Here is a 20,615-nt window from a genome sequence, read left to right on the forward strand (position 1 = left end):
ATTGTAAGTATGTGATTATGTCTCAAGCCAAAAATAAGAAATTTTAAAAGATCAGACATCCAGTGGGTTTCTTTGACTTCCGTGCTTTTAGCTAGTTGTGCATATGTTATTAACAGAAAAAGGACTAAAGTAGGTCATTTCTTAGCAGTACACTACTAGGAAAATAATTCATAGAACAGGTTTCCTCAGAATATATTCTGGAGAGTTCCTCAGTAATATATTCTCCTTATACAAAACATTTTCAAATTCATAATTTTTTCTGATTTTTGTCAGATTCTGATACCATTTGAAATTGTATATGTTGATATGTTGCTGTATACTCTATACAGTTGTATTATTTCTCTGGTTTTTAAAATTGTACAAATCAAAGAAATTCCCAAAGGTCTAATACCTTTGGTAACATGCATACCTTGGAAACCAGTCCAGTTTTTGTTCTGCTCATTTGATTTGTGGCCCCATCTTATTCCCCATTCATATCTAAGTAATAACGAACCCTGGCCAGGTGGGTCAGTTGGTTAGAGCGTTGTCCCCAGGGTGTTTCCCCATGTGAGAAGCCGCCAGTGAGTGTGTAAAGTGGAACAACAAATTGATGTTTCTTTCTCTCCCTTCCTCTCTCTCCCTCTCTCTCTCTCTCTCAATTAAAAAAAAAGTTAAGGCTAAAAAGTGGTGAGGTGAGTTCAGTACCTGCCCCCGCCTCCACTACACCCATACAAATAACAGTTTTGCATGTGTAAGAGCTGTAAAGGCAAATATTTACAGTTGCATAAGCTTGATTACAGTACTTTTAGTTGTTTTTTTTTTTTTTTAGTACTTTTAGTTTTGAAAAATCTTTGTGAAATACATTTTATGGTTTGTAAAAATAAACTGAGAAATAAAATAAACAGGAACAAAAAAGGCAGCTACTTGTCCTTTACAATTTCTGTTAAGATCCTATATGGTCCTGATGTGATCTATACTGCAAGGGTTTTTTTTTTCCTCCCTTACAATTATGTTCTCACATTTTATTTGCCAAATATGGCACTTTATATAAATGCCCTATTTTAGGAATTTAGTGACGTACCTTCAAAGACCTAAAAGGTTCAAATTTTACTGTCATATATATCTTGTGAACTGAGAATGGTTTTCACCATGGCTTCAGGAAATCCTGTGCTTCAGGAAACTGGTATCAAGTCAAACAGTAGAAGGAACAGAAAAGAAAATATGTTAAGAAAAATAATAAAGGTCTCTTATTCTCATGACAAATTTCAGGACAGTTACAGGACAGAGATTTAATTGACAACAGGTTTCCTTAAGAAAGCCAGAAAAAGTAAAGAAAATGTAATTCATAAAGACATAAAGAGGAAAGAAAACAAGCAGCTTCTCAAAAGGACACTGAATCCTTAGAAATCTATTAGGACTTCTGTTTGACTCTGACCAACTCTAATCATTAACTCTTTAAAGTGACACATTGTTGACTTGTCTTTGGGAGATGAACACACAATACAATATGCAGATGATATATTTAAGAATTGTACACCTGAAACACATACCATTTTATTAACCAATATCACCCCAATAATTGAATAAAAATAAAGTAAAATAGGCCCTGGCTGGCTTGGTCAGTTGGTTAGAGTTTCATCCCCATACGCTGCCAAGGTTGCAGGTTCCATCATCAGTCAGGTCTCATACAAGAATTAACCAGTGTATGTGTAAACAAGTGGAACAACAAATTGATGTCTGTCTCATTCTCTCTAAAAATTAACAATAACAAAAAATGATAATGGGAGTATAGTTGTTTTTTTTTTTAAAGGTAATGTGATTATAGTTTATTCCAAAGGCAAAAGCTAGATTTCAATAGAGTTTCTTGTGGTAATAAGTTTTGGGACATGTAAGCATGGGACAGCTGTTCTTTTCTATAGTAAGACGACTTCTGAACTCATTCCATTATAAATAGGCACTGGAAACTTGCCCAAAGTTTTCTTAAAGTGGCCTAGTCCTCTGATGTCAGCCAATTCAGGAAATAATAATACAACTCCATTCCTTAAGGAGGTGTAGGCTCCTTGTGGATACTAGCAAACTGTTCAGTTTTTAATTTTCCTTTGCCCTACAGCAATATGGTAACCAGGCCAGAAAACAGTGATGTGTTGTTGGCTACCCACCTGGTTCATACCTGTGAGAATGAATGACTTTTTATTGAGAGAATTAAATGTGTCCATAATGACCAGAGGATACTCTTAGTAAATTTGGTTAGTTTCCATTGTTAATTAATGCACTTGATTGAGAATTATCTGTATAGATAACTATGAGCATTTAACATCTTTGGCCAAAGAAAAATAGGGATGTACCAGATTCTGAAGAACTGAGCCATGGTTCTGTTAGCTTTTAACTGGACTCTGGGCAGTTTCATGTAATTCAATTATATTTCTTATTATGAAATGGGGTTATTAATAATTTAACAAGTGATGATTAATGCTTGACAAATGTTTTACATTTGATCTCCAACATCCTTTGCATGGGTCATTAGCCCATAGTAACCCCTTCCCCCAGATGTCTAGATAGAATTTTGGGGGTTCCATGAACTTGGATGGAGAAAACAGAACTCTTTATTTTCACAAATCTCTTAACTCAAATTGAGCTTTTTCTTTAAGTATGAATATAGGCAAGAAACCACACTAGTATTAGCAACAGCTGTGATTGGAACATATTCAACATAATGTTGCACTCATCACTAGATTTGCCACTGGATCTTGTTATTTAATGTGTTATAAAACTTTGTTTTAAAAATATTTCAGAAGTTGGTTTCCTTTGAAGTCCCGCGTAGTTTGTGTATTTAAGAACATTATTCTGAGAAAGGGTCCATTGGCTTCACATAGAACTTAACTGGAAGGTTCTGTGGCACCAAGAAAGGTTAGGAAGCCCTGGAAAGCCATGGTTTTCAACTGAGGCTGTACATTAGAACCTGGAGAGGTTTTTGTTTTTTGATAGTGATGTTCCAGTCCCATAAAGCAGATTATGATTCTGATTTAATAGATCAATTGGGGGGGACTTGCACGTCTTTAAATCCAGTTTTCCCCAGTTGATTCAATGTTCTCCCAGTGTTAAGAATCACTAAAGTAAAGGTTTTATTTTAGTAAGGAGACATTTATACTTCATGCTGCGATTATGCTGGTCAACTATTAAATGAAACCTTCTGAATTTTCTCTGTTCTTTTACAGATTGTGGTATACATTATCTAGCTTGGTAGGTTAATAATTTTCAGCAAGTGGATCTTGAGTGATTTGCTCTCCCATTAGGCTGCTTTGAAATTGTTGACTTTGACTAAAGCAGTTCCGACTATAGCTTAGGTATTTTTAGTTCCTGATTTAAATATCTTGTATAGATTAATTTATTACTAACATTTATAGTTGGTATCTACCAAATTAAGATTCTAGTTTATTTAAAATATTTTTTTAAATTTTTAAGGATTTAATTTATTTTTAGAGATGAGGAAGGGATGGGGAGAAAGGGAGAGAAACATAGATGTGTAAGAGAAATGTCAGTCAGTTGCCTATTACTAGCCCCCAACTAGGAATCTGGCCTGCGACCCAGGCAGGTCCTGACAGGAATGGAGGACCATGCTCAACGCATTGAACTAGTCAGGGCTGTTTAAAATATTTTTGAAGTTTTTCAAGAAGTAAACACTTTTGAAAGGAGTCTCTTTTATTGTATCCCAAGTGCTCTTCAACAGTGTCTAGCACACACTCTAGGCACTGAGCAGATATTTCTCAGGTGAAGAGCAAAAATTCAAACACCAGAAGAGTATACAGTGTGAAGTAAATGCATGTATTTGTGTGTGTTTGTGTCTCCCACCAGTTGACCCCCCTTTTTTTCCTAAAACCCATGTGGCTAATTATAGACCTTGTCCTTTTTACTGAGACTACAAATTTTATTATAATATTTATTAAAATTTTTCATCCATGATTATTTATTTCTAGTGTTATGCAATAATAAATGGCTTAGTAGCTAGCTATTCTTTAGTATACATGTACAGTAGGATACTTTGCCAGAAATGGAATTCAGGGTCAGATTCATATTAAATTTTTATCAGTATTACTACTTGCTCCTGCCAACAATGTGAGAATGTTTCTACATAAATACAGTGCACTGTTAATCATAAAACACTTTTGATCTCTGTTTTATGGATTATATTTATATTTCGGTTGAATGTTTAAAGTTTGTTTTTACTTTTTTCTAGGATCTGTTTGAATATTTCAGCTTTTTTTTAAGTTGCTGGTCTTTTATTCACTGGACTTAATATATTAATAAATTTTAGCATTTTGCCAGTGTGTTAATGGATATTTTTAAGTTTGTCTTTGATTATGATTTTTTATACAAATTGAAACTTCATAAATTAAGCTCTCTTCTTTCAAAAGCTTCTGAAGAGCATTTTCCATGCAGAGCTAAATTTTAGTATGTTTTTTCCTATTTGTTTCTTGTGTTTTTGTTTTTAATGTTTAAGTCTTTGAGCTACCTGATTTTTACTTTGGTAGAAAGGGTAAAATAGAAATTCAACTTTATTTTAACACAGTTGACTTGGCAGTTATTCTTTTTTTTAATTGACTTTATTGGGGTGACATTCATTAATAAAATTACATAGGTTTCATTGTCTGTATATTGTTGTGTTTACCACCCCAATCAAATCTCCTTCCATCACCATTTATCCCCCTTTTTTCCTTTTCTACTGACTTTGCAGTTATTCTAATAGATGACCATAGTTATATTCTAACATCATACTTTGGATAATCCACCATTCTGATTTGAAATACCACCTTTATTATTTGCTGATTTTCCATATATTCTCTTTCTGAACCAGCCTGACTGAGTAACTGAGTAACTGGTTTGTAACCATTAGGAAACTTTTACTATGCCATTTTATGTTCTAAGATATGGGTGGGGCCAGTAGTCCTTCATTAAACTGTCTTCTCTTGAATATTATTGTGTAGCATCCTATTGTAGAATTTCCAGAAGTCTTGCAAAAAGGCAACATGAAACTTTGTATAAATTAACATTTATTTGACTTACCGTGTATCACTTTCTTTTTGTCTATAGTATTACCAACAACATAGGTTCGTGCGTGTGTGCGTGCATTGTGTATTAGCTACTTTTAAGATTATATTTCCAGACCAGCCTTGGCCAGTGTAGCTCGTTAGTTGGGTATCGGAAGTGAAAGGTCTCTGATTTGATTTCTGATGAGGGCACAGGCCTGGGTGAGTTCCGTCCCTGGTTGGGATGTGTGCAAGGGGCAACTGATCGATGTTTCTCTCTCACATCAATATTTCTCTCCCTTTCTCCCTTTCTTCCCCTCTCTCTAAGAAGAAACAAAATCTTTTAAAAAAAGAGTTTATAAAAAATCTTTTAGAAAAAAGTTTAATAAAAATAAAACTACTTATTAAAGGGTTTAGAAAAATACTAAAAGCTAGAAAGGGAGGAGGGAAGTCATGTACCTCCATTATCTATCACCCACATGATCACTGAACATTTTAGTACAATCTTTTAAATCTCTCTTATTGCAGAATTATTTATTTTACAGTTTTCATTATGATGTATATAAAATTTGTGAGTTGTTTGTTTAAAACCTTTACATCAAAATAAAATTTTCATGGCCATTTCATGCTTTCTCTTTATGGCTCAGGATGACTGCACTATAGCAGTGTTTCTCAGAGTTGGTCTCCAGACCCTGTGGGTTCCTAAGATGATTAGAGGATCTGTGAGTTTAAACTGATTTTAAAAATTTAAGGCATTATTTGCCTTTTTTCATTCTTAACCTCTTATGAGTGTACAAATCCAGCTTTTAATTTCTAATATGGTAAATATTGAAATAGACCACATAAACAAAAGCTTTTTGGTATAATTACTAATTTTTCAGAATAGAAAAGGGGTCCTGAGACCACGAGGTTTGAGAACTGCTGGTCTGTAATATTTAATGTAAAAGATGGATTTATTTACATTTTAAAATGTCTTTTTAACGGTCTTTTAAAAGTGCGTGATGACTTGATTTTTTTATCTAGTTGACAACATAGAGATTATAGAAAATGGAGGCCTCTTTTATTATAAGAGGGCATTTTTATGCCTTGTATTGTGATACTATACCCAAGGACTGATAATGTGCTTGAATTAAATTAGGCATGAGATTTTTAAAACAGTAACTTCAGTTTGTTACTTTCTCTCCCCAGGCAGCTGAGTATGTCCCAGAGAAGGTGAAGAAAGCCGAAAAGAAATTAGAAGAGAATCCATATGACCTTGACGCTTGGAGCATTCTCATTCGAGAGGCACAGGTTTAGTGATAATAGGATTACATTTCCTTCTCTATGGGTCCAATCACACTACTTGGTTCTGCAGTAAATATTCTCATAATCCTAACATTGTAAATGCTGTTTATTGGTTTTCAATTTTAGAATCAACCTATAGACAAAGCACGGAAGACTTATGAACGCCTTGTTGCCCAGTTCCCCAGTTCTGGCAGATTCTGGAAACTGTACATTGAAGCAGAGGTTAATATTTTTTTTTATTTTTCTTATATAGCATCTGATGGGAATTGTAGCATACACTATAGTGGTAAAAAGTTAGGAACATAGATAGCACAGCTCAGACAAGGAGGATTTAAAATGTTTCTTGCCTTTATTTTGTAAAATAGGTATAAAGGAGTAATTAAAATGAATTTTTGAAATTTGGGTCTTTACAAGCTGATGATTGTTGCATTTTGCGGTTGCAACAACATTAAAACAGTTTCAATGGTATTGGAGTGCTTTAGCCTTTTATTTACTTGTCATGTGTCAATTTATTGCCTCCTGTGTCATTTATTTAGAACTCATTTTTCTTTTTATTCCTGCTTACAAAAATATGAACTACTGGTATCATAAGCAAATACAGAAATGTTAACTTAGTTTCATAGGTTATTTTGAATGGTGAAATGAAACATTTAGATGAAAAGTTATTTCAGATTTTAATTTTGTGAAAATACATGGTTTGTCAATAAATGTGAGCACTTCAATAATTTAAAGAAAAATTTTTTCTGTAGGAGAAAATTTACATTATACAGAAATAAGCTAATGTGACTTAAATCTATGTAATCATAATTTACACCATGATACTTTTTAAAAATTGTTTTGATATTTGAAGTCAGGCATGTTTATTTTAAAGAGTAAAAATTATCCCATTCTTAATTATGATTAGAAGGTAATGTTCATTTTTGAAGACTGGAATTAGTCAAGATGATAATAAAGCGTTAATATGTTGATAACAATTGGCACCAAGTAATCATTTTTCAGGTTATAAATTAATGGGTTGGAAGGGGTGAGATGAGAATAATTGATACCCACATTAAGCTGAAAATGATATCCATTTCTTCTTATAACTTAAGAAATATTCTTATTTTGAATATTTTGTAACATAAATTCTCAACATAATCAAGTACACTGCAGCCTTGTCATATTTTCCACAGTAGCTGAAATTTGATAATATGTGGGTCTGTTTTAGACCTATTCAAAGGGCTCTAGTCATCAGCGATACTGAACAAACTTCAGCACAACACAGTGTTGTTAACCTGTGATGTGTGCCTCACAGTGGACTCAACCAACAGCAGCTTTAAGTGGAGGCTACAGTGTACTCATTGTATTTGTGGTATAGTTTGTATTGTATTACTCTGGGAGGGGAGGAATTACTGGACAGTAGCAGGAACGTTGTGTGTGTGTATGTTAAATATTTTGTATGTGGTCGTATATGTGGTATGTGTGTTTGAATGTTTGTTGTGTGAGAGAGGTTGTACCTTACGTGGAGTCTGGTTGTGATTTTGGCTGAGGACCATATCTTGATGGTTTTATCACTTATCCTTTGGGACCATTTCCTTCCTTGATATATTTAACCATCAGAGTAGGCTGGCACGAAATTCACCAGGTGAGTGAGTAGCTCTCTCTGAAGTATGCTGAAACCAGTGCTGCTTTATAATACTCATTAAAGCAAGGAACCTGAATCACCTGTACTTGGTCTGCATTCCAGTTTGACTTTACAAACACAGCTTATATGCAAACTGAAGAAATGATTGTCATTGGCATATAATATATGACGTAGTACTTTCTGAGTTTTAGAAATTTCCTTCAGTTTCTCAAATACTCAGTTATTATTAATGTGTTTTATTATAGCATAAGTTAAACTGAAATGGTAATTAGACACTCCATTCTCTATAAACACAATCAGTCTGTTTCCCCCATTTCCTAATTGAAAATATGACTGCATTTTAATAAGAATTCTAAGACCAGATGTTATTCCAAGGAGCTGAAAGTTGTCTCAGGATCAGACTTTCAGAACTGCTAGCAATTGCCTGACTTATTTAGTTGGTAGTGTTTGCAGTTATTTTAGACACACACAAATACGCAGGTACGTATGAAACATCTTTTGAGAAAAAGGGCTAAAGAACATACTGTGTGTTTTGTACAATTTGTATTTCTGGTTTAGGAGTTAAGATGTTAAATTGAATCTTGATTTCAGAAATGCATATCCTGAGCTGTGTTTTTCTCTTTCCTGATTTACTCTTTATATTTTAAATTTTCACATTTTGTACTTTGTTTAGCCTGTGAGAGGTTAAAATTTTCTTTGGCCATATCATCCAATGTGGCCTTTAATATTTGTGGTGAAGGCACATAACCTATCATACTACATTAAAATCTATAGTAGTAATAAGAATGTCTTTACATCAAAGGTAGTACTAAACATATTTGCATAACATGCTGTATGCACTCTCAAGAAAATAAAGTTTTGTTGACATTTGTTGTAACTCAGTACTTTATGGTGGGAAAACTATAATGTTTCATTTATATATGTTCAACTAAACCAACTTGTATGAGTCCAAATACATTTAGTTCTTCTCGAATAGAAACTACATCCATCTTTCATAAAAGATGATTTGCTTCCCCAGAGAAATTTCTTGTTAATCCTACTTAAGTTCAAAGCTACGTAAAAAGGAGGTTTTTTGCTTAAATTTGAAATATCAGTTGCACGTGGGAGCATATTATAAATAATTCTTAGTAAAAAAAATTAGTGACACTTACTAGTCTGATATTTTAAATGTTTGCCAGTATATGAGTTTTTGTGATATCTGAGCATTTAGCAAATACCTGGCTACTTGAATAAATTTGAGCTTTAAAATGTCATTCTTAATTCATTACCTACTTTATTTTTTTGCATAGAAGCTGTTGGATGTAAAATTCTATTGTTCTAATGATAGGGCATTTAGAACCAACAAATTTGTATTTATGATATTTTATAACTTCAGAATTAAGCCAAATTACTTGAGTGTTGTATATACTATACAGTCACATGCCATGTAATGACATTTTGGTACGACAGACTGCATATGCAGTGGTGGTATACCATAGAGCCTAGGTGCATCTGGGTTTGCATAAGTGAACTCTCATGTTTGCACAGTGACAAAGTTGCCGAACCGTGCATTTCTTAGGAAGTATTCCTGTTGTGCCCTGGCCAGTGTGGCTCAGTTGGTTGGGTGTTGTCCTACAAAGCAGAAGGTCTCTGGGTTCGAATCCTGGTCAGGACATGTGCCTGGATTACAGTTTTGGTCCCTGGGTGGGGCAGATACTAGACGCAACCAATTGAAGTTTCTTGCATTGATGTTTCTCTCCCTGTATTACTCCCTTCTCTCTAAAAGTAGATTAAAAAATCTTTAAAAAAGAAGAAAGCATGCCTGCCATTAAGCAGTTCATGACTGTATAGGCACTCATACTTTGCCTCAGGTGTGTGAAAGATGCTGCTTTACTCTTGAATTACAAAACTGCTACTTTGTACGATTTAACAGTCATAACAATTACATGATTCTCACAGCGCTGTAGTTATCAAATATATAGTATAATTGTAATTTTTACCTGAAAATACTTTTCTGCTGGTTAGTTTTAAAGTAAACATTTTAATACATTTATAGCCATTTAGTTGATGTATGGATGTCTTAAGGCTGCAGTGTAGTATATATTTGTTTAAGAAACGAGTTTTTACACACTGGAATTAAGTAGAATACCCTATCAGAGTCTCACTGTCCTTTTTTTTTAAGAGTTTATTTTTAGAGAAGAGGGGAAGGGAGGGAGAAAGAAAGGGAGACAAACATCGATCTGTTGCCTCTCTCATGCACACAGATGCACACCAACTGTGGGCCAAACCCACAACTTAGACGTGGGCCCTGACTGGGTGCGTTTTGCTTTGTGGAATGACACCCAACCAACTGAGCCACGCTGGTCAGGGCTCAGTGCTCTTTAAAGAACCACTGTGTGGAGTGGCCAGAAGGATCACTAAGAATCACAAAATTGAGAAAATTTATAGTTTTGCCATGTATGGTTTTTTTCCCCTGTTGTGACTACAGCTTTTCCTGTGGCTAGGTTAGTCAGTGAGACAACATGTAAAGTACAATATTTTATTGTTAACCAGTCTGTTTTGAATTGGGCCACAATTATAAGAAATTTTCCTATTAAAGGATGGTATATTTTATTGGTAGCTGAAGGAAAAAATGAAGGTAATGGTGCTGTCTGTGAAACTGTAATTCTTTAATAAACATATAGAGAATTGATTGCTCTTTCTTTTAACGACTTTAGAAACAGGAATACTTTTCTTATACAAATAATGGGTCGTAAGGTGTACGTGTTCAATTTTTTTCAAAATAACATTTCTACGTGGGAAAAATGACTTAAAGTTACCTTTCTTCTTGGAAAATGGAAGTGAATTCAGGATGGAACATGAGTAACCTAAATTGAAATAAACTTCTCTACTGTCTTTACTGTTTCAATGCCTCTAAATAGCAGTTTAAACTGTATTGTTTTGTATACATTGGGCAATGTGATTTTTTTTTAATGTAGATAAAATTGCATTATCATATAGATTGTTTTTTTTCCTATTTGGCTTCCAGTTTTTTTTTTTTTTTAATTGTACTATTTTCCTATAGCTCTGCTCTTTCCTGTTTGTAATAAATGTTGGTCCATGTCTGTGTGATTATTCAGATTGTACTCTAAAACACAATATGCTCTGTAGTTTCTTAAATGCATGTGATAATGTAGTGTAGGGGGTGTAAAACAAAATAGGAATTATTGCAGATACAGAACTGAAGTGATTAAATATCTGAAATGCTTTGAATAATAACATTCTATTTTTAAAACAAAGGCAGTATTTGTCTACTTGCAGTTTTATTTTAATGTCTGACCGATTTTCCCTTCTGTTGCAGCATAGATGTTGAGGTGTTATCATTTCTAACATGGTCTACACATGCTTTTCCTTGAGAGCCTTTTCTCTTCACCTAAGGCATTGCATAAATAAAACTTTTGCAAATGATATAGTTAATTTAGATAACAATTTTTAAAAAGATTTTATTTATTTTTTTAGAGAGGGGAAGGGAGGGAGAAAGAGCACCCCTAACTGAGGACCTGGCACACAACGCAGGCATGTGCCCTAGCTGGGAATAAAACCTACAAGCCTTGGTTCACAGGCTGGCACTCAGTCCACTGAGCCACGCCAGCCAGGGCTAGGTAACAAATATCTTTTTAAAAAAAAAAAAATTGTTTTCTATTCTTTATGTCTTGTAGGTATTTTATCTGAAATGTAGGACTTTTTTTTTTTTTTTTTTTTTTTTTTTTTAAGATTTATTTTTAGAGTTGAAGGAAGGGAGAGAAGGAGAGAAACATTGATGTGTGAGAGATACATCGATTGGTTGTCTCTCACGTCCCCAGCTGGTGTCCTGGACCACAACCCAAGCATGTGCCCTGACTGGGAATCAAACCAGCAACCCTGTGGTTTGCAGACTGGCACTCAGTCCACTGAGCCACTCCAGCCAAGGCTTCAGGCATTTATTTTTTAAAGCAAAACTTTGCATTAGTCAACTGGATTGCCTTTATCTTTCTTAACTTCGTAAAGCAAAATTTCAATCTTTGCCACCACTGATAAGTATCCTGAAAAATATTGTCATCTTTTTCAACCCAGCTTCTTGTATTCTATTTTAAGAGTTATTGTATATTCCGGAAATGTGGAAAAGGCATCTCCAACCAGATTTTAATAAAAATAACATACATTATAAAATTTGTTTTGAAAAAAAGGGGGGGGCTGCTTGATCGTGCAATTTCCAGTTCTCCTGTGGGTCGTGTTTAGCCTAAATTTCTTGAGCATTTATGGAATAACATATTTGATGTACAATACCTAATGATTTTTTAAAAATTACTGAGCATTGTTTCAGTAAGGTTTGGTATATTACCCCTTATGCCTATCCCAAGAGGCATTAAAGATATGCTACAACATGCCATCAATGAATAAATACAAACACATAAAAGCCTTTCATAATAACACAGTTATAAACCTACATATTTGGATGTAGAACTAATCCTAACAAAAAAGAATTTAAGGGTGCTCTGCACTTTTGGTTTTACTTGAGCATAAGGGAACCAGGTGGCAATTAATTGACTTTCTCTTAAAAAACAAAAATATCTCTAGTCAAAGGCTCAACTATGTTCTAATGGGTTCATTGTGGGGGGTTTTGTTTGTTTTTAGTTTTGTTTAGTGTGTGTTTTCAACTTGTAAACAGTTCTTCCTTTTGAATGATTCTGGTTCAAGGCACTTCCAAGAAATAAGGATGTCTAAAATAATAGTGGTATCTGTTAACAGCTGTACTTCTAAATGTGGCAAGACTGCATTTATTAGCTTATAAGTAATTTATTTTATAAATTTTAATTTTTATTACTAAACGGTTTTACACTTTGGAGCAGAAAATAAATAGTATAATGGTGTAATCATTTAAAGTCTATAATTTCTTTCCACATAATTCAGAGTCTACAGCAGTATCAACAAAATTATGAATGGTTGCTTTGAATACAACTTGTTAAGAAACTAAACAGATTTTTTAAGTCTCAGGAAAGCATAACCTGGGGTAAGTTTTATGATTTTGTATGCTAGGAGACTTCCAAAGAGAAGTATTTTATTTGGAAATACTAAGTCATAAAAACAAAGGATCTTCATGTCAAAGACAGTACTGAAATGTCGTTTTTGGAATAATAATTTGAAATGTGCTAAGGTCCAAAGGTAAAGTCCCAAAGCTTTTTTAATCTTACTAATACTGTTGTTTATGTGACAGAACATTCTCATTTATAACTTTTTTTTTAAATGCAAGGTTTTAACTCTGGCATGTACAGATAACATTATTGTATGTCTTTGTCTAAAGATTCCTATATGAGAAATGGTCAGCCTTTACTGGTTTTATTGAGATACAATCGACATAGAACATTGTATAAATTTAAGGTATACAGTATAATGATTTAATGTTTTACATATTGCAAAATGATTAATGTTTAGTTAACATCCATCACCTCACATAGTAAACAAGGGAAATGGTCCTTAATGGTGACAATTTGTATAACTTTTAATATGGAAGTTGGAGAAAAAAACTGTTGACCATTTCATGATGATGGTTTTCTTGAAGTTTTTTCTACTCAACAAATTGAATGTACAAGTATCACATTTAAAGCCAAGGTGGACATTAAGTTTAAATCATAAATTTAAAGGTGGAAGATAAAATGAATTAATTTAGCCCTCTTGTTTTTATACATGACTAAAATAAATCAAGAGATCATTGTCCAGTAAACCCAGAGTTTACAAACTACTTTTTTAGGATCACCTGGGAAGCATTTGGATACAAGGTTTGCATACAGCATACCAAATTGCTGACTCAGTTTCCAAAGAACGGACACATGGAATCTGTTATTGTTAGGTGTTTCTGGCAGTCAGTTTTAGAACTGAAGCTTCAGAGGGCAGCATTCAAATCTAGTGCTTTGAGAATATTTCACACCTTGCAAAATACTCCGTACATTTGTCTGGACTATAAAGTGATTAGAGTCTTGCAGCCAATTCTTTTGACTACACCATGTTGTGATTTATGAGTAGTATATAATCAAATACTCCTAAGTGGCATGTACTATGTGCCTGGGAGTATTCTCGACAGTGTGGTAACAGATCTGCCAGATTCAACTGGGACCACTTTTAACCTGCTCATTTTATTCCTGGGTTTGACACAATTTTTTGGCCCTATTAACAATATAGGGTGGGACAAGAGTAGATTCACGGCTGTTCATATGTAAAATACAATAATCAGTTTAAAAAAAGTAGTATACTAATTAATATATAGTAAAAGAATAAACTAACATGTACTAACAACTGTAAACCTTATTTTATCCCACCCTGTATAATCACCTAAGTGCCAAACTCACAAGTTCTGAGGAAGGCCCCTGTGTTAGGAGAGGGCCACACAGGCTGAAGAGTAAATGTAGCTACCCTTGAGGCAGTTTTTTGATGTGAATACCACATAATTTCAGATTATTGGCTAACATCCATTTATTGAATCAGTACTTAAGTGTCTCTTGGGAGGTGAGGAATAAAGTGTTCTCACAAAGAGCCAGTCATTATTTCTAGCTTTTTGTGTAGTCAAGGTTTTACCCATTTTTGAAATTTTCCTTACACAGATGAGTGTTCTTATCACCATTTCAACTCATGTCCCCTTATTTAAAAATGTTTTATCCTCAATGTTATGATAGTTTTAAAATCATAACTTTAAAAAATAGTAACTTCATTATTTCTAGTTAATGTCTAACTTCAAGGGAGTTTAACTTCCCCACTATAATTAAGAATTTAAGCACCAGTGATATTTGTATAAATACTTGTATAATTTTATAAAATGTAAATGTCAAAATGAAATTAATGAAATATCTTGTGAAACTGTAGACTTTATGGGATGGGAGAGAGTTTAGATATATTTGGAGAAGATTGCCAACAAAATTTTGGTACCTGTTTTTTGTACATTTAATTCCCTTGTCCACATTTTTTTTTATTATCAGTTTTAACTACTGTGTAATAATTGACTTTCCAGATTTTGTAGTTCTTTAAAACAGTGCTGAGATTATCACTGTTTAGAGTTGAAGATTCAAATTGTATGTCAGTCTCTGGGGATCACATAATTTAGTGCTGTGTTATGGGTTGACTACATGTTACAAACATTTTTCTTATTTAAGCAATTTCTATACATTTACTGTTTATTTTGAAAGTATTTTATTAAACTTACAAAAAAGGTTGCAAGAACAATACAGAGAACTCCCATATACACTTCACCCTCTTTGGCTATTTTTTAACATTTGGCATATGCTTTATCCTATTTTTTTCTGAACCGTAGGAGATGGGGTTGAATACATTGTGACCTTTTAACACTTGTGTATTTTCTAATAACAAAGGTATTCTCATACATGTGTACTTATGAAATTCAGGAAACAACATAAATAGAACTTTAACCTGCTATCCATGTTCTTTCATTATTCTAGTAATCTCCTTTTTAGCAATTTAATCTAAGGCCATCACATGTAGTTGTTATCCTCTTTGGTCTTCTTTGATGTTGGCTTAAGCCTTAATTTGTTTGATATTTTCTTAGTAGATTCAGGTTATTTGCATTTTAACTGAAAAGGTACAAATGGTTGGTTGTCCTCTTATCTCACCATGAGGTATGTGATACTCATTTACATCTTAGTGGGATGTCATTGTTGGGATTTTCTTTACTGTGTTTTCATTTTTTATTTTTGTAATAAAAGTAACAAGGAGACACACTCTCCTTGGGAGCATAAGCACACCCAAGCCTTTCTTCCCCCTCAGGCTGCATTTCCTAGACTTAAGGGTCCCCACGAGATGGGAGCAATGGGCAGCAGCATTTTATCCCAGGCTAATCCCCTCACCCTGTCTCCAAGACCCCCTTTGTCTGATTTTGCAGTGAGCTAAGGCAGTCTCAGTTTGAATTTCTTCTGTTGATTCTTGAAACAAAACCTTTCCTTGTTTCACTGTCCCCAGTTTTGATAAATGTACTCTCAGAATAAAAAGAAATATTAATGGGGAGATGCTTTGTAAAAATAATTTCTCATTCAGTAACTGCCCACCCCATTTTAATCTATTAACGATTCTTGCCTGAATCATTGGTATTTTTCTGACAAATCAGTGTTTTCTGTTTATTGTTGAGTATAAATATTCTACTGATGACTCAGACGTCAAGCTTACTCTATTTGAAAACTATTGGAAATACTAGCCTTTTTCTGTCCCTCCTTTTTCCTTTTGAAGAGCTTACTAATAGTAGTTCAAAGATGACTTACAGGATTTGAGTGAGTTATAGTTGTATCAGATTTTCCAAATACAAAATCATACTGTATCAGTAATGCCTTTACATTTTGTCATAAATTGTATGAGGAAGATTGAAAATATTGCTAACCTTACTCATAAGGTTATCTAGAAACTTAACTAGTTTAATGTTTTTGTAAGAACCACTATAAGCTATGGCAAATAAATGTCATTGTTGCTTTACTTAGTTGATCAAATGGCATTTTCAAGTAAGAATTTGTTTAGAAATCTTGGAATCTTTGGCTTTAAAACATTCGAAACTGAAAAAGACCACCTCAATATTTTATTGTTTGCAAATGCTTTATTTTTAAAATAGTACAAAAATAATTTCTTGTCTGAGGTATAAATTAGAACACTATGAATTAGAAAATACTTTCTCTTTTTCTCAAAAGATTCATTTATTTTTAGAGGGGTTTGGAGGGAGAAAGATGGAGAGGAAACATCGATTGGTTGCTTCTTGCACATGCCCTAACTGGGGACTGGTCCACAACCCAAGGCATGTGCCCTGATGGGGAATCGAACCAGCGACTTTTGGCTTTGTGGGACGACGCTAACCAACTGATCCATGTGGGTCAGGGCAGAAAATAATTGTTGTGTTAACCATTAAAGTGGTATTTTCCAAAAAGTAAGTTGTTAAATAGTACATTTGAGTTTGCCAAGTTCACGGAATAGTTGAGATTTGCGTTCAGAGAACACACTCTTAAGTCAAAAGGACTTAACTGCGTGTCTGTGATTTATTTTTTATCTAGTGGGTGGTTACTTGCCATGTGTCTCAAGTGCAGGGTTTGAATTCTGCCCATTAACCTGTGTTATTAAAACAGTGGCCTGATCATTTTTTGTAGTATAAAAAGATATGTTTAAAGAGTTGTTACTTCATTTTTGAAATGCAGGGGATTTGTAGGTCACTCTATAAAGGATAGTATGGAGGAGTAGGGGACACAATCTGGAATGTGGTGACCTCTGATTTTCTACTTAGTTCTTCCATAGGATTCCTGTGACCTTAGGGAAGTCATTTAAAATTTAAAGAGTAATATGAATATTACCATAGATAACTGTGCACCTTCCACCATGACTTAGGTTTTGCCATGCATGCTTTCTTTATCCATTTTTGTATAAATAACATGGTCCTGCATAACCATAATAATACCACACTGAAAAGGAACAGTGGTGTCCTAATATAATTTAGTATCCAGCTCACGTTTACCTTTTTCTAACTGTCCCAGATTTATTGTTTCTAAACTTCCCTGTGTCTGTAATCAATGAAATCATTTGAATTTTATGTTCTCATAATTGCCCTTTTTGTGCTATGCCTTCTGTATATCAGTTTACCGCACAGATTTTGTTGTTTCTTACCTTCGTCCCCTTCCAACTGAATAAGAAAATTAATGTGAATTCAGATGTTTGCAGCAATCTGTAAATTGTTTTATTAACTGATCCAGACAAGAGTTTTCTTTAAACTGCCATAATATAAGGAACAGGGTGGGAATTTTTTATATTTTTACTACTGACAACTTACTCTGATTTTTAAATATATTAGTAATATTGTTTTGGATATTACCCAAAATATGCACAGAACTAACTGCATGGAGTTCTTAAAAGTAAGTGTTTGTCAGTTGTGTTACATTTTAGATGCACATCTACGAAACTACTGAATTTCATGGAAAATGGTACTCTATGGGAACATCATATAAGGAAAAGTGTGAGGGAGGCATTTTTGAAGGTGAAGCATATTCTACAATAGATTTTTAGAAGTAAAAAAGATAAAATATACATTTAAAAAACCCATCGTTGATTTTCAGTTGTCTTGTTGATAGTAGTTTTTTTCTGTATTCTGATTACTTGACCTTTACTATATTTTCAATAGTGTGTTTAGTACTTTATATGAAATATCTGGTTATCACATTTTACCTTTTGAGGTAGGTGTCTGTTTTCCCTCATTTTCTTCTGATGATCACCTTTTCTGAGATTTAGAGGACTTACATAGCTCTCCTAAGAGCTACAAAATTAAAGGTTAAGCTACTGGGAAGTAAATGGGGAAGGTGAGGGTTTATACTCTGGTATTCCATTTCCTGGGTCCAAGCTCCTAGTCACTAACCACTATACTAACTAACCTAAAGAACCGAAAATAGAGTATATTACAGAAATAACTATATAGTAGGTTCATAACTGACTCCTTTTTCTTCGCTCAAGAATTTCTTGTATTCTTATTTAACTACTAGGATTTTGGGTTACATTAAAAAAAAAAAAAGATTTAGCTACTCAACCACATAAGATTTCTACAAATCTTTTAGAAGATAACATGGTACATTAATTTATGTGCAGTCTCATCTTATGGTTTGTATAAAATCTTAGCTCTAAAATTCTACTTTGCTATTTTGCTATTTTTTTTTTTTACCTGTCACAGTTTAAAAAAAATTCTCAGTTGTGTGTACTTGGACTAGCAGGAGTTCTGAACACAAGCAGCAAGTTTTAGTATTTCTGGACTTTTAAGAAGAACATTGGTACATTTGTTACAACTCCAAATGCTTATTTACAATCAATATTAATGTGAGAACAGTAAACTTTACTTCCTGTTTCTGGTTTAGCAATTAGGAGTTTTATTAGAATGGAATTTTCTTAAATCAAGGCCAGAATTAAGAATACAGGTAAAGCCTTGGCTGGTGTAGCTAAGTGGATTGAGTGCAGGCTGTGAACCAAAGGGTTGCCAGTTTTAATTCCCAGTCAGGGTACATGCCCGGGTTGTGGGCCAGGTCCCTAGTAGGGGATGCACAAAACAACCACACATTGATGACTCCTCCTCTTTCTCCTTCCCTTCCCCTCTCTCTGAAAATAAAGTCTTTAAAAAAAGAATACAGGTAAAGTATGTTAGCCTTTGAATATCTGCTAAGTAAAGATTTCTCTTCAACTTTACATTAATGTCTTGCAAGATAAGTTTTCTGATAGAGTATAATTTATTGTGAATTTTGGCTTTGGAGGGGACATCTTCAAAATGTTTGACATTGTGAAACAAAACTTCATGAAGAAATGGAGTGAAGTCAGAGGAGCACAATATTTAACTCTCTAAAAAAAAAAGTTTTGGCAATGAGCAGTGTGCCTCAGTTGATTGGATATAATCCTGCAAAGAGAAGGGTGACTGGTTTGATTCCTGGTCCGGGCACGTATGAGAGGCAGATGATGGATGTTTTTCTACCTCTCCCTCCTGTTCTCTAAGAATGAATGAATATATAAATCTTTTAAAATTAGTATTAAAGAATTTCTTTATTTTTAGAGCGAAAGTAAAGAAGGGAGAAAGGGAGAGAAACAGCCTTCAGTTGCCTGTCATGCCCCCAACTGGTGAGCTTTGCCTGCAGCACAGGCACATGCCCTGACTGGGAATTGAACGGGCAATCTTTCAGTCCATAGGCTAGCACTCAATCCACTGAGCCACACCAGCCCAGGTAAATAAAATCTTTTAAAAGGTTTTAAAGGAGGATCGTCACTCATAGTTGATGAGAAAACCACATTTATTGAAACTGGACTAACAGTTTCAGTTATTTGTATTTTGTGGTTTATCAGACTTAGATATTCAAGAGATACTTTTTGAGCATATCCTGTCACTGAAAACTGAACTATCTTCATGCAGCCTCCTGGTACCACTCAGTTGATTCTAAATTATGTTATGTCCAAATTATTTACCTATAAAACAGTTTTACAATTATAAGTTTCCCAAAATTGAACTGTAGAAATACAGGGTGAGTGGTGCTCATGATAAGTTTTGGGATAGGAAGAAAGGTATAAGCTGTAGTTCAACCTTTAGAAGATTCTCTCCATATTAAAATGTGCAGAATTTTGCTGACAAGCCCTTTGGCAAGTGATTTATTTTGTGGAGTCCTTGAAAGTACCCTGAAACAGTGGATGTTTAGTAAAATGACTTAAACAGAAGCCTATTGGTATACAGTGTGGGGCAAAGTAGGTTTACAGTTCATATGGGATATAATACAATCATTAATTAATAGGACAAGAATAAACTTTGGCCCCGGCTGGTGTGGCTGTGTTAGAGCATCATTCATAACCAGAAGGTTGTGGGTTGGATACCTGTTCCTGGCACATATGGCTTCTCTTATCACTGTTTTCTCTGTCCCTTCCTCTCCCTCTCAAAACCAAGGGAAAAATAAAATGCCTTTGAGTGAGATCTTAAAAAGTTTTAAGAAACTCCTTTGTGTACTTAACACTGTAAGTGTACTTTTGCCTCATTCGGTATTTGCCTGGGTTATGCTGAGATAAAATTGCCCCAAAAGTTATTTTTTCAGTGATAAAATTTACTATTGAATTTATAGATTCTCAGAGTCATCTGGTACGTTTCCAAGCCCTGAACCATCTCCATACTGTCATGGGTTTTATGTGGCTATAGGGAAAAACTACATGAAGTTGTCTTGTTTCAGGTT

The 20,615-nt window shown here is 34.0% G+C and overlaps 1 protein-coding gene across 1 annotated transcript in view; it reads left to right on the forward strand.

The window, feature by feature from the left end:
- The window catches only part of CSTF3 (cleavage stimulation factor subunit 3), a 71,026-nt gene that overhangs the window by 9,370 nt on the left and 41,041 nt on the right, over positions 1-20,615 (forward strand). The window contains exons 2-3 of the mRNA XM_024558694.3: positions 6,192-6,293; positions 6,414-6,509. Coding sequence (XP_024414462.2) covers positions 6,192-6,293; positions 6,414-6,509 — 198 coding nt within the window. The remainder of the gene's footprint in view (positions 1-6,191; positions 6,294-6,413; positions 6,510-20,615) is intronic.

Source organism: Desmodus rotundus, chromosome 5 (genome assembly GCF_022682495.2).
Source record: "Desmodus rotundus isolate HL8 chromosome 5, HLdesRot8A.1, whole genome shotgun sequence".
Lineage (NCBI taxonomy): Eukaryota > Metazoa > Chordata > Mammalia > Chiroptera > Phyllostomidae > Desmodus > Desmodus rotundus.